This window comes from Camelus ferus, chromosome 6 (genome assembly GCF_009834535.1).
Source record: "Camelus ferus isolate YT-003-E chromosome 6, BCGSAC_Cfer_1.0, whole genome shotgun sequence".
Lineage (NCBI taxonomy): Eukaryota > Metazoa > Chordata > Mammalia > Artiodactyla > Camelidae > Camelus > Camelus ferus.
In genome coordinates, this window is record NC_045701.1 from 70516445 (window position 1) to 70530353 (window position 13909).

The 13909-nt window shown below is 43.1% G+C and overlaps 1 protein-coding gene across 1 annotated transcript in view; it reads right to left on the bottom strand.

Moving 5' to 3' along the window:
* The window catches only part of TMED10 (transmembrane p24 trafficking protein 10), a 35742-nt gene extending 30109 nt beyond the window's left edge, over positions 1 to 5633 (bottom strand). Inside the window, exon 1 of the mRNA XM_006184469.3 lies at positions 5348 to 5633. Coding sequence (XP_006184531.1) covers positions 5348 to 5572 — 225 coding nt within the window. The 5' untranslated portion in view covers positions 5573 to 5633. The remainder of the gene's footprint in view (positions 1 to 5347) is intronic.
* Positions 5634 to 13909: the final 8276 nt, after the last annotated feature.

A 13909-nucleotide genomic window follows, 5' to 3' on the forward strand; every position in this document is an offset into this window, starting at 1 on the left:
CCATTTCTCTGTACAGAAAGGACTTCCCTGGCCATTCAAATTTTCTTTGCCCCATCAATGACTCCCTACTGCCTACTGCTCCATTTTTCATTCTAGTACTTATATTTTATGTATTTTTTGAAACTTGTTTCTTGTCTTTGTTTCCCACTAGAGCTCAAGGACCTTTTCTGCTATTCATTCCCGTATCTCCAGCTAGGTCTGGCTTATATTAAGTATTAAACAAATATTTATTGAATGAATGAGAGGATCACAAAAACTCAAGAATTCCTCTTACTAAAATATTCTTTAACTGGTCACTGCAATGATATAGGGCCAGGGAGTTAGATAAGCAATTCAATTTTCACTCGCTAGAGAGGAAAGGAAAGATGACTAACATCTATGGCCCACCCCAGCGAGCCCTGCACAATGAAGAACTCAATTCAATTAGTCCTTCTAACAATTCTATGAGGTCTATCATCCCCATCTTACAGATAAGGGACCCAAAGAGAAGAGTTAAGTAATTCCCCTAAAACCATACACCCTTTAAGTGGTGGTGTTGATGGGATTTGAACCCAAATCTGTCTGACTCCAGATCCCAGCTCAGTAAGACTAAGACATTTAACTCAGCTGTACAACAATGCCTACATAGTACATTAAACTGAAGACACAAAGAATGAATAAGACAATAAAAAGTTCACAAAGTAAGCCATGTCAAACAGGATGCAATGGAAACACAAAGAAGGGGCACACAGGCAAAGACTGGTCTAAGTTAAGACAACATTGTATTAAAAGAACTGCAAGCCAGTATTCAGACCAGCTAGAGTCAGGAGCAGAAGGAAAGAAATGAAGAGGAAGGAAGAGGTAAAGATCAGAGATGAGGCTAGGACAGTGCCAATTCATTTGTTTATTCATCCCTTATGCTGAAGTCCTACTCTGTGCCAGGCACTGTATTGGACACAGGCATTTCAATGATGAGTGAGACACAACCTCCGCTCAAGGAACTTAAAGTCTATATGAGGAGACAGGTAAGCACAAAACTACAACACACAGAGTGATACATGATAACACTCATGTATTATTCCCTGGACATATGGTGCTCCTTGACAGGAAGATGGTGAATGAGGCAGGTCAATCAAGGCAGTATATTCACTAAGATCCTTCAGAGAGAGACTGCCTCATTCAGAGCAACAACTAAATGCCAAGCCCAGCTGGCCAGGTTGTGCACTACAGAAAGTCTCCAATTCTCCAAATCTCAACCCAAACCACAGCTGCTTAAACCAGGTGTGGATATACGACCAAAGAGAGGACAATCAACAGGCTGTTCAGAGACGCAGAAGGTGGTCTGGCACACAAAAAGGAGCTGAGCCAATCAGATTCTTGCACTCAGGAGCTGCACTTCAGAAGTTGAAATGATGCAGAGAGGGTCCTAGGCAGTCTGGGCCACGAGTGGTCGAAATTTAAGAGAAAGAGGAACTAAGTGAGCAGAGGCTATGAGAAAGGTTGCGAACTGTGCTAAGGAGCTGGATCATGCCCACAAATGGGTTCCGTGGCCTGCATAATATATTAAATTTTTAAAAACAACACCCAGCTTATGATCTCTAAAATACCATTCTTCACAAAAAGAAACCAGAACTTCTTGAAGAAACAGCTGCATCCAGGTCAGGGGTTGAGCCTAGAACTCCTAGTTCTACAAAACAAGGAAGCTATCAAAGCCCAATAGGACTGTGTCAAAAGGATACAGGAGCCAAAGCGACAAGTGAGCATAAAGAACGAATGCAACTGACTAAAAACAGTGACTCTAAAACTTGAAACAAATAACACAAAATGATTTCAGTATAATACTTAAAAAACAAAACAAAACCTTCTTCAGACTACGCTAGAAACGACAAGAATAATTCCTTACTTTGAAAACTGTCAATAAGGAGGAATGCATTCTGCACTTATCCTAACTTTCCTTCACGAATGACAAATTTTAGGGTAACCAAATGGCCTTAACTGATGAATTCTTTAAGAATAATCCAACTAGTAAACATAGAAGGAATAACAGAATTAGAAAGTCATTTCACAACCTTGAAGAAGCAATAAATTCACACAAGAAGTCAATGGATTCATACATGAAAGATTAATTGGAAGCTTTCCATCGCAGGCTCCAGGCTGTTACCACCTTGGTAGGCAGGATGATGTCCCCAACTCTCCAAGAGATGTCCATATCCTAATTTCCAAAACCTATGAATCTGTTATCTTACATGGCAAAAGGGGTTTTGCAGATGTGGATTAAATTACGAATCCTTAAAAGGGAAAAGGGGAAGCATCTCAGAGGAGATGAGACGACTGAAGCCGAGGAAGGAGAGAGGTGTGGGTGGGAGAAAGAGAGAGCCAGATTCGGAGATACTATGCTCCTGTCTTTCAGAATGGAGGAAGGAGTCACTGACTAAAGGATGCAAGTGGGGTCTAGAAGTTAAAAAAGGCAAGTAAATGCATTCTTCCCTAGAGCCTCTAGAAGGAGCACAGCCCTGCTGACACCTTGAATTTAGGGCTTCTGACCTATAGAACTATAAGGTAAATGTGTGTTGTAAGCCACTGGGTATATGGTAATTCGTTACAGTAGCAGTAGGACACTAATACACGCCTGAACCCACTGATCTCTGTTAGCAGCACTAAAGGACACAAAGAGCACTGTGTGCTCTGCCATGATGCCACACAAAGTCCACAATACCGCCCACGAAGTAACCTCACCAAAAAGATAAACCTGAATCTAATTACATTTTTACAGCTGACTCCTTTTACAAGAAATATGGGGGATAGAACTGGTTAAATGACACCTCAGGGAAGCAAAGAGACAAATCCAAAATGTAGGACATTCCTTAATGACCACTGACTCCAATAATACAACTGCAAGCATATTAAGAAAGAGAGAGAGGGAGGGAGAGTGGGTTGCTTTAAAGAGATTTGAGAGACACAACAAATTAATTTTAAATAGATATTTTTGAGACAAGTGGAGAAATTTCACTACAGAGTGGGTATTATTAGATGGCATTAAGGAATTGTTAATTTTGCAAGGTATGATTATAGACACATACCATTGTGATTAAGTTCATACTTTTTAAGAAGTATGAAGGACCAAAATACCATGATGTCTAGGATTTACTTTAAAACAATTTAGCATAAAATGAGAAAAGAGAAGCAGTTACAATGAAACGAGTATAGCAAGATCCTGATAATTGTTGAATCTGGGTAATGTGTACATGGACTGACTGTACTATTTATAAAACTGAAAATAAAAGCCAAAGCCAATCTGAATTAGTTGGTGACATTTAAAATTCAGGCGCTTTTACACCAAAATCTTAATTTCTGACTTCATTTGAAAAATCAGATGTGGCAACAAGGCCTACATCAAGAGATGAGTACTGGCTACTCCAAATTAACAGTTTCCGCTACTCCCAATTATCCCCCATTTATCATGACTACTGCTATTTTTCTTATAGCTGGCCCAATTCACTTATTTATGTTACCTACTTGGCATTTGGGTTAAGGACCCCAAGAGTAGTCCAATTAAGAAGGTTAGTGGCAAGAGAATAGAGCAGATCCCAGGAGAGCAACTGAGTGATGGCAAAATACTAGCGTGAAGATGCAGACTCCTGCTGTTGAGGTCATCCAGCAGCCTTGGATACACATGTAATTCCCATAAGACCATGCTACACTATATGCTTCCTGTACTGAGTGCTTACTAGAATCAAGGCAGTATGCTTGACATTCTGAAAAATATGAACATGAAAATAATTCCTGCCCTCAGGATACTAACAGTCTAATGAGGAGGACTAGATATAAACATAAGTAGTTATAATGTAAGATGAAAATAAGTGAATTTAGAGAACTGTTCAGGGTGGCTCAGATGTAAAATGCAAAGTGGGGAGTGAAAAACAAATAAATATTCAGGAACAGATTATGAAGAGCACTATAGAGTACGTTGGGAAATTTAAACTATACCTGATGAGTAACAGTGAGCCACTGGAGGGTTTTAAAATATAAGTACAAGTCAGAAGGGGCTAGAGGTAAGAGTAAAGTCTCCCCGTTGCTCAAATTCGCTGATTCTATGCGCTACATCCTTTGAAGAGCCAAAAGCATGATTCCACACCCCACTGCCACCAAATGTTGCATCTAAGCCTCTAAAATGATGCCATCATGGCCTTCTTGGCCAGACAGAAGTCTGGTACCTGAGGAGAATAATAAAAGGCTAGGTCACTGTACAATAGCCCTGAAAATAGTTTATATCTTTCAAATAAAGTTTAAATAAATTGCTCCTGTTACTATTACTGGGTTCCAATACTTTAAGCATAAAATTATAGTCTTATTATACCTGAAGCTCTATTAAAATGTAAAAATGTTCCTTCCTGTTTAGTCTAAGACCCATCCTGTTAAAAACAAAAACCACGTGCTTATTGTGAATGAAAAAAACTACCTAAAATGCAGTCAAATCGTGACAGACATCAAATTATATTATGTTTCAAAGATCAGGCCCAGTCATCTTAACTGCAATATGGGACCAAAATGGCCTGATGGTAGCAGTTATCACCATCCAAGAGTATCGTTGAAATTTACACAAAACTTGGTCAAGTCCAGATTCTGGGGTACCAGAAAGGAAAGAACTAGAGACTTAGAATATTTTGTGACCAGTAATAGGCTTTAATCAATCACAGGAATTGCAAACAAAAGCAAGGAGAGAATAAGATTGCAGCCCTTTTCCTTCCCCTTAACTCCCAAACTAAGCACCAATTCCAGCTCTGACACCAGTTTGTTATACTCCCTCTCTGAGCCTCAGTTTCCTCATATGTAAAATGAGGGTGGCAGTGCCTATTTCATAGGGCAGTGTACGAACTAAATGGTCGTGTATGTTCAGTAGCACACGACCTGACACACAGCTAATGCTCAAGAAATAACAGCTTTTACTATTCAGAGTAAACTTGTTATTTTCCTGACGATATCAATGTGTCCTGTGATGCCGGCCCCTACAAATACTCGGCATCCAAAGACTCCTTTGGAGAATCAAGTTACAGTTCAAGGTACTTAAGATCAAAACGGGTATAGGCCCCTGACAACGACCCAAAGTTGAAGCCGCCACAGCTCGGCTGTCACCACATCCGCCAAAGCCTGGCGGCCCTTCAATGGGTTCCCGGCTTTGGCGCCCAGCCCCGCCCAGCAAACGCCAACGAGCCGGGTGAGGGGGCGGTCTAGACGGCGCGCCCTTCGCGCTCCGGGAGGCCAGGCCACCCTCTAGGTCTCTACCCGCCGGACTCCCCCGATCCGCAGTCACCTTGCCGACGCCTGCGGTCTTCCCTCCCTCCCCGCCCCGCGCCGCCCAGGGCCGCACCTTGAGATGGGTGCGCAGGCCGCCAGCGCCCCCAGACTGGTCGGTGATCTCGTACGCGCCGGTCACCAGCAGGTCCTTGTGGATCTCCTCGCGGAGGCACTTGCGGGAGTTAACGGGCAGATGGAAGGAGATGGCGAGGACGGAGCTGGGGCCGAGCAGGAATAAAAGCAGCAACGCTAACGGGCAAGGGCCACGCTGGGCTTGTGGTCCAGACAAACCAGACATGGTGCCGGAGACTGTTCACCCCCCTGGGCCTCAACTGCGCCGGAATCGGGAGGGCCCACGTAACTCACCTCTGACCTTCCAATGCCGCCGGCGCCATTTTGGGGGCTGGCAAATAGAAGAAAAATGTATAGTAAATCTTGAAAAAGGGAAGAAAGGATGTGATACCACATCGTGCCCACAAGTTAAAGTGGCTAAATGAGATTTTTCTAGACTCTCCCAGCAAAAGTTTTATTTTTGTTAAGCTCAGTGACAGCTCAGTCGGCCATAGCAAGTATGGGCAGCCCTGGAAGTAATTCTCCTTTAACGTCCGGAAACAGCACCCGCGAGTTTGTAGGTCGGTGATACCATGGCAACTAAGCCCCAATAGGAAACAGCCACAAGACCCTTCGCTGGGCCCGCCCACCAGCCTCCTGGGCGGACGGACGGGCGGACGGGCGGACGGGCGGACGGGCGGACGGGCGGATGGGCGGGGCGGGGGTGGAGGGGAAGACGGAGGTCGTGCTGTCCCAGCACCTTGGTGACAGTTGGGACCTTGAGCATTTGAGAGGAAAACTTTGAGAGGCTGAGTGGAAAGATTCTAATTTGGCTATTAAGGGAGCGGGGACCAGAACTTCAGAGAAAATGTAGAGGTCACTTGGTGAATGTGAGCTGGGAGGAGTCCAGTTCGTGCTCCTGAGCGGGATATTTGGGCTGGAGTAACTGATTTCAGAATTAGCATCTTATTTAGCAAACGTCGAGCACCTACTGTGCTAGCTAGTATTCAAATTAAATTTGGAATCTGTATTTAAATGTAATAAAACATTGTTTTAGCCCAGTGTGGGAGAGACCTAATGCGGTTTACCAGATAAGCGTTGTCCAGGGAAGGCAAATATTGATGTGTTTTCAATGTTTAAAACACTTTAGGGATCAAATTGCTAGTCTGTAGTAAGCAAATTTACACGGTAATCATTTCATGCTTTCCTTTAACAAATATTTTTTGACTGCCAACTATGTGCCAGGTACTATACCATGCATGCGTGTATACCGACATGTTTATTGATTTAACCGTTACTGAGAAGCTATCAAATATTCAGGGCTGAAGAAAATAGGAAGATGAAAGAGGAACACTCAACAGACTACGTTTAGAATTATCTACTTTGATTAAATTTATTGAGCATCAACTGAAATACTCAGAAGATGGACTATCAGCTTCTCCCAAATTAAATTAATTGTTCTGTATATTCTTTCAGTCTACCTAGTTCTTTTCCTGAAACTGAAGTCCCACAGCCAAAACAAGAACTAACATAAAGGAGTTGTAAAGCATTTTAAAATCTGACAAATGTCATATAATAATTATTTTATGAGGTGTCCACTTGGGAACATTTAGTTTATTTCATCACTGATCCAAGATATGATTGCTAATCTACTCAGTACATCCTGATAATTTGCATTGGCCTTTTCCCTGCCAGTGCAGGGAATCAGTAAGTACCAAACAGTTAATCTATTCATTATTTACTCTTAGTCCTGAGGCTTTGCTAACCATCAGCAAGAGATTTGCAACCCATAAAATACCCGTGTGTGTTTTTTCCTTTAAATTTCTATCTTATATTTAAATAATAGTTCATAAGCTTTAAAATATTTTCACATATATTAATGATCTCATTTGGCATTTTCAAAAACCATGTGACGTAGGCTGGGCAAGTCTATTCATTTTACAGATGAGGAAACTGAGGTTCGGAGAAGCCAAACAACTTTTGTACCCAGTCCTGTAGTTTAAAAGTGGCAAATTCAGTCTGAGGACCTGAGCCTTCTTCAAGAAGGCGCTACTATTTATTATTTTACAGATGAAGAAAATGAGACTTAGAGAAAGTGAGTTACTTTCCTAAGTCACAGCTCTCAATTCCCTTCTTGTCCTATATTCTTACTTATCCTGGCCTCGGGCTTTGTCCTGTCCCCCTTTCCTCAGTATTTTTCTTCCTAGCACTCACTATAATGCCACATACATTTTACTTACTTACTGCATTTATTAATCTGTCTCCCTAAATAGGGTATCTGTTTTGTGAGGGCAGGGATTTTTGTCTATTTTGTTCACTGCTTTATCTTCTGAATCTAACAAAGTGCCTGGCACTTAGAAGGCACAATAAATAATGGTCCAGTGAATGCAAGATTAATTCCTTAGCTCCTAGAAGAAGGTCTAACAGCAAGTCTTTCCCATTATTCCTTAGCTGTTTTCACACAAATGTGTTTAATCTATAATGCATCCAAAGTACAGGTACTATTTCAATTTCACCAACAAAATTCGTATCTTTGTTTAATTGAAAAAATGTGTTCTTGTTTCCATGTAAGGACACAGGAAAAAAAAAATCTCCCCTCTATGTTATGGAACTAGAGAGCAGAGTAGATACTCCTGAGGAACATGAATTTTTAAACTCTGCGTCTGCATTAAACAAGGTACAGATTACATCTGTTTGGGGAAAAGGCCTCATTCTGAATTGGAGAGCAAATGGAAACTGTCCCACAAGTTTTCCTGGCCTAACAGTCCTCTGCCATCCCATCATCCTGAAACTTCCGCAGCCAGACCCACCTAAGATTGCTGAAGCCTCCGGAGCCTGGAGGTGAAGAGATGTCACCACGATACAGCCTCTACCCAGTCTATCCTTAACCACAGGTTTGTCAACCTTCCGTTTATATGAGAGGGAGTATGTTTAAAACACACCTCTCCCCAGGCAGTGAATCAGAAAGTCTTATTAAAAATCTGCATTTGTAATAAGCTTACTGGGCAGTTCTGTGGTTGGGAGTCCTTGGAAGAGCTAAAGCCCCCTCCACGCCTCCTTTAACCAGCCTAATCCTCCCATGTGGCTTGAGGCTCCCCAGCTTCAACACAAAAGCAGTCAAGGATTCCTAACTCTGGTGTCCTGCCCGTACAAGTGTACAGTCCTACTCACGGTGTGTATTTAAATAGCTGAAACAAGATGGGTTCTGTGAAGATACAAAAGAGCCTTTTAGAAAGCAGTTTGGCAATATTTGTCATGTGTCATACTCTTTGACCCAGAGAGTGATGCCAAGGCCCTTTCCTATGGGTCCTCTAAGTCCTAGGGTTCCCCAGGAGCTGGTCCTGGATCTTCTGTGCTGCTGTCTGGGTGATCTCGTCCAGTCCATGACCAAAAGCATCCACAGACCAATAACTCCCATATACCCTTTAAATGCATCCAGAGACTGATAAGTCCCAAATGTGAATCTCCAGCCCTGACCTCTCCCCTAAATTCCAGAGTCTATATCAGGCTCCATAATTGACATCTCCACTTGGATGACTAATAGGCAAGTCATACTTAACTCTTGATTTTCCCTCTCCCCCGGCTCCCAAGTCTGCCTCTTCCCCATCTTAGTAAACGACACCGCCTGCTACTTCTTCATGGAGGCCATCCTTGTTTCCTCTTTCTTTTACCCCTACCCTACACAGAGTTAGTTCATCAGCAAGTCCTACCAGTTCTGTGTCCTAAATATATGCCAAACAGTCTCTACATCTCTCTAAGCTGCAGATCAGCAAACTACTGCCCAGCTAGGTAGGCCACACCTGGCATGCAACCTCTTGTTTTCGAATCACCCAAAAGCCAAGAATAGTTTCTACATTTTTAGAGGATTGTTAAAGGAAAAAAAAAAAAAGTAGAGGAGGAGCAGGAGAGAGAGGAGGCAAAGAAGAATGTGTGACAGAGAGTTTATGTGGCTCACAAAACCTAACATATTTACCCTCTGACCCTTTATAGAAAGTTTTTCTCATCTAGATGAGACAACAGCCTCCCTACTGTTGTCTGCCTCCAGTCTTGCACCACTATAATCATGCTCCTTAATACACCTCGTGTTTTCTTAAAAAGTGTAAGTCAGATCAATCAGAATAACACCTAAATACTGCAGCCCCCATGGTCTGGCTCCTGCCTACCTCTCTAATCCCATCTTACCCAGGGATCACTTCCTCCCATCACCCACCCATCCAGTCTCCTATAGTCACCTGGCCTTCCAAACAGTTTTAGTTCTACCTGTATCAGAGCCTTTGCACTGAATGTCTACCTGGAACTCCCCTCTCCACATCTTGTCCCATGAACTCTGGACTCTGCTGGCTGCTTCACATCATTCAGGTCCCAACCCCAGTGTCACCTCGCAGAGAGCCCATCTTGCATAACTAACCCTGCCCCAGGTTACTTTCCATCATGTGATCTGGCTTTATGATCTGTATAGTACTTGCTACTATTTGAGAGTATCCTGTAATTTCTTTTTTGTTTGTTTGTTTATTATCACCCAACCCTACTGGACCTTAAGCTCTAAGAGAGCAAGGTCTTTATTTTGTGTCTGATAGATCCCTGAGGCCAAGCACAATAGTCTGTACATACTGGGTGGTCAACAGATATTTGCTGAATGAATGAATGAAATAATACAGCGTAATATAAATCACTTAGCACATCAACAGAGAACAGTTGCTCAATAAATGCTAGTTCCTCTATCTCATATTTTAACTGCCTTTTTTTTCATATGGAGAAGCTGAGGCCCGAAGTTGTTAAGTGACTTGCTGCAAGCCATACAATGAGTCAGTGTTAGAGCTGAGAATAGAAATGAGAGCTCTTAACTGTAGACCGGTTTTCAGACATTAATTGTCATTACATTTGATAATACATGATATTTATTATTAAGTTCCCACTCTACTAACAAATTTTAGATTCTTCTGGGTACTCTTTTTTCTACCTTCACTTATATTCATAGTGCAACTTTTGTGGGGTTTAAGTAAATTTTAGTCTTTCAGAACATCCATGAAGATATTAATAGTTGATGTGAAGCTCGTAGCATTTATTAACATCTCCCCTCAATTCACTCTGCTCCAAAAAGCAAGATTTATCTTCCTCTCCAGATTCCCACGATGCTGAATTTTTATCTTTCCGGATGGGAAGCATGAACTCCTCGCTAACCCTCCACCAAAATGAATGCTCTTCATCAGTGTTGTCTATGGAACATTGTCAAGTTAAACCACTTGGCCTTATATGTTACAGCCTGTAAATCCTGATTGCTAGGATCAAAGTTCTTCTAGTGATATATGTGAGCTGAAAGCACTAAGAAGTCTGGATTTAACAAAAATTGTTAGGAAGAATTTCAGAAATGATGCAAGCAAAAGATAAAAATGTGTCCCAAAAGAAAAAGTTTCAGAAAACATGAGAACCATCACGTGAACCATCACCACGACCGACATGCCTTGAGAGCAAACCAAAGCCAAAAAGGACAGGAGTAGAGGGGAGGCATCTCCTCTGCCCCATAAGCACTGTTTGCTTATGGAGAACACCAGCCCTAGAGCCCAGGGCAGAGAGAAGAAGTCCTGGATGCCAGGAAGACAGAACCCCAAGTCAGGGATGAGATGAAAAGAAATCCACTGGACCAGTTGGAGTGAAGGAACCAAGGGACTAAAAAGAAGAGTTGTGAAGATGAGACTCTAGGGGAGAAGGAAGCAGGGTCAGGGAGGTCAGCAGGAGAAGGGAGGAGCCCCCCATTTACCTTATGCCCATAGCCACGTACGCTTCTGAGAAGAAAAAAGTATTGAGAAGGAATGAAAGAAACAGAGGAATTGCTCAGTATTTTGTGAAGTAGCCCCAGAGATGAGGTCCTCCAAAGGAGGATTGAAATGGCATCTACCCCCAAACTCCTGGGTACAGCCATGCCTGAAGCCTATGCATAAGCAAATACTCAAAGGGCTTGAGATTACTTCAGAAGTGCTCTGAGACCTTAAAGCTTGGTGATCTAGAGCAGAAGACTACAATGTTTTCAGCCTTCACCCCTGGTTCTGAGAAAGTTTTGTTTCCTTTTCAATGCGTTTTCCTTGATAGGCCACTAAGTGGTCAGGGTCTGGTGTCCACTATCACCAGCTATCTTTGAAATCCACCAAAACTCATTATCCTTCCACAAAAGCTCCATCTTGTGAGCCAAATGGACCATTCAGATGGGAAAACACCACCAGCTGCAGGCACCTAGATAATGTCCACATGACTTTTCTTTTATTATTGACTTGATCACCTCTGCACACTGGAATCACTTGGCAGCTTTTTAAAACCTGCCAACGCCAGGACCCACCTGGAATCCAAAGCAGACACTGAAAACAGAATATCTGTTTCTAGTCCCAGGGAATAGCATATTTCAGTGGATCCCTAACTTTGCTGCGCATCTGGGGATCTTTAATAAACGCTGATATCCAACCCCTACCCCCAGGGCATTCTGATGTAAGTGGTATGGGTGCAGCCTGGGTATTGGGATTTGTAAAAACTTCCCTGTAATCCAGCAGGGATCCAGGGTTGAAAACTAATGCTCCACCTAACCCTTGGCCATTCCTATTTTAGTGCCTAACCTTTCCATGCCTTCCAAGTAGCATGTTCTCAATAAATATTTCTCAGTCTGATGTGCATCCCTGTTTCTCCTGCTCTAGCACCGCTGCCCTTTCTCCTAGAACAAGACATGAAATTAGACCTCTGGTCAGCGGAGAACCTGGAACACCAGCCTGGGTACAAGGTTCACTCCTGGGCTGGCCACCTTCCGCCAGCTCTAGTGTTAGCAAAGAGGGAGGAATGGGAAGCAAGGGCTTCAGACGAGGAGGAAGCTCTCCCTGCAGGCACATGAGAGAGGCTTTTTCTTCTCTTTGGCAGAAAATCATTGTGGCACGTGGACAAAGAAAGTATTAATAACCTTTCTAAAGAGGTACTTCTCCAAGATTTGGTGTTTCACAGACCACAGCCAGTGCTGTCAGTTCTACAGATGGCCAACTTCTGCATTTCAGATAGTGGCTTCTGAGGACAGCTCAGCTTGCATCCCTAAAGCAGAAGGCCCAGCTACGGGGAAGGGAATCATCAGAGTCTCTAAGCCAGAGGTCAAAAGCCGCTACCCACATGTTGGTCGGGGGCAAGAAGACTGACCCCCAAGCAAAGTCATTCAAGAAAATTGACTCTAAATTTGGAGTGCAGCAGGAGTGTATAGTTCAGAGCTCATGCTTAGCATGCACAAGGTCCTGGGTTCAATCCCCAGTACCTCCATTAAACAAACAAACAAACAAACACCTAATTAGCCCACCCCACCCCCAAAATAAATAAATTTGGAGTGAAATGAAAGCAACATTATGGCATTATAATAACCAGGGCTTCGTGGCAAGCGCATGTTGAGAGCCATGGTCTGGGCATCTCACTGGAGGTGTACTGTAGACAGGGGTCCTGGCTCTGCCCTGCCACCCACTCACTGGGTGACCTTGGACTGGAAGTCATGCCATCTAGATGTAGACTTGCTCCTTTGTAAAATGTAAAGCCAAAGACTGAAGACAGAGCCTTTCTTTGACTTCCTATAAGCAATCATCCAAAACAAAGTGGAGAAGTCATGGGCTTGCAGAGCCGATGCTAGTACATCACTCACAGCTGAGCTCCACCACCCTGCTTCTGGGTCTGGTGTCCTGGCTAGGGGCTCAGCAAGCATGGCTGAGCTGTCTGCAGGCCATGACCTCCAGAGCTCAGCATCTAATGGCAAAGACCTCCCAAGGGCGAATGGTGTGACTAGGATGAAAGCCTCTGTGTCAGTTTCCTAGCGCTGCCATAACACATTACCACAAACTTGGTGGCTTAAAACAACAAAAATGCATTCTGTCACAGTTTTGGAGGCCAGAAGTCTGAAATCAAGGTGTTAGCGGGGACGGGCTCCATCTGAAGTCTCTAGGGGAGAATTTTTGCTGGCCTTTTCCAGCTTCCAGTGGCTCCTGGTGGCTCCCTGCTTTCCTTGCCTTGTGGCAGCATGACTCCAATCTCTGCCTCTGTCTTCACATGGACTTCTCTTTTGTGTCTCTCCTCTCTGTCTCCTATGACACTTGTTACTTAGGATGCACCCGGATAATCCAGGATGATCTCAAGATCCTTAATTACATCAGCCTAGACCTTTTTACCAATTAAAGTCATACAGGTTTCAGGGATTAGGACCTCAATATATCTTTTTGGGGGACACAGTTGAACCCAATACAGCCTCCAAATGGAGAAAGGTAGAGGGTTGTACAAACGCCTATCCATCTTTAAAGTTCAGGTCATCAATTTTCAATGTGTACAAGTACTGAATCATTATGTTGTACACCTGAAACTCATATAAGGTTATATGTCAGTTATACCTCAATTGAGAAAAAAAAAAAAAGCCTAGGTCAAATGCCACCTTATCCAGGAGAACTTGCCATTTCACACCACCCAGACACTATCTCCATTGGGCCATCCAGTTATTCCTGCACTGTCTGTACGTTCCCCTCCTACCTCTAGACAACCTGTATCAGAATCAACTATGGAGTTGGTTAAAAATATGAATTTCTGTCTT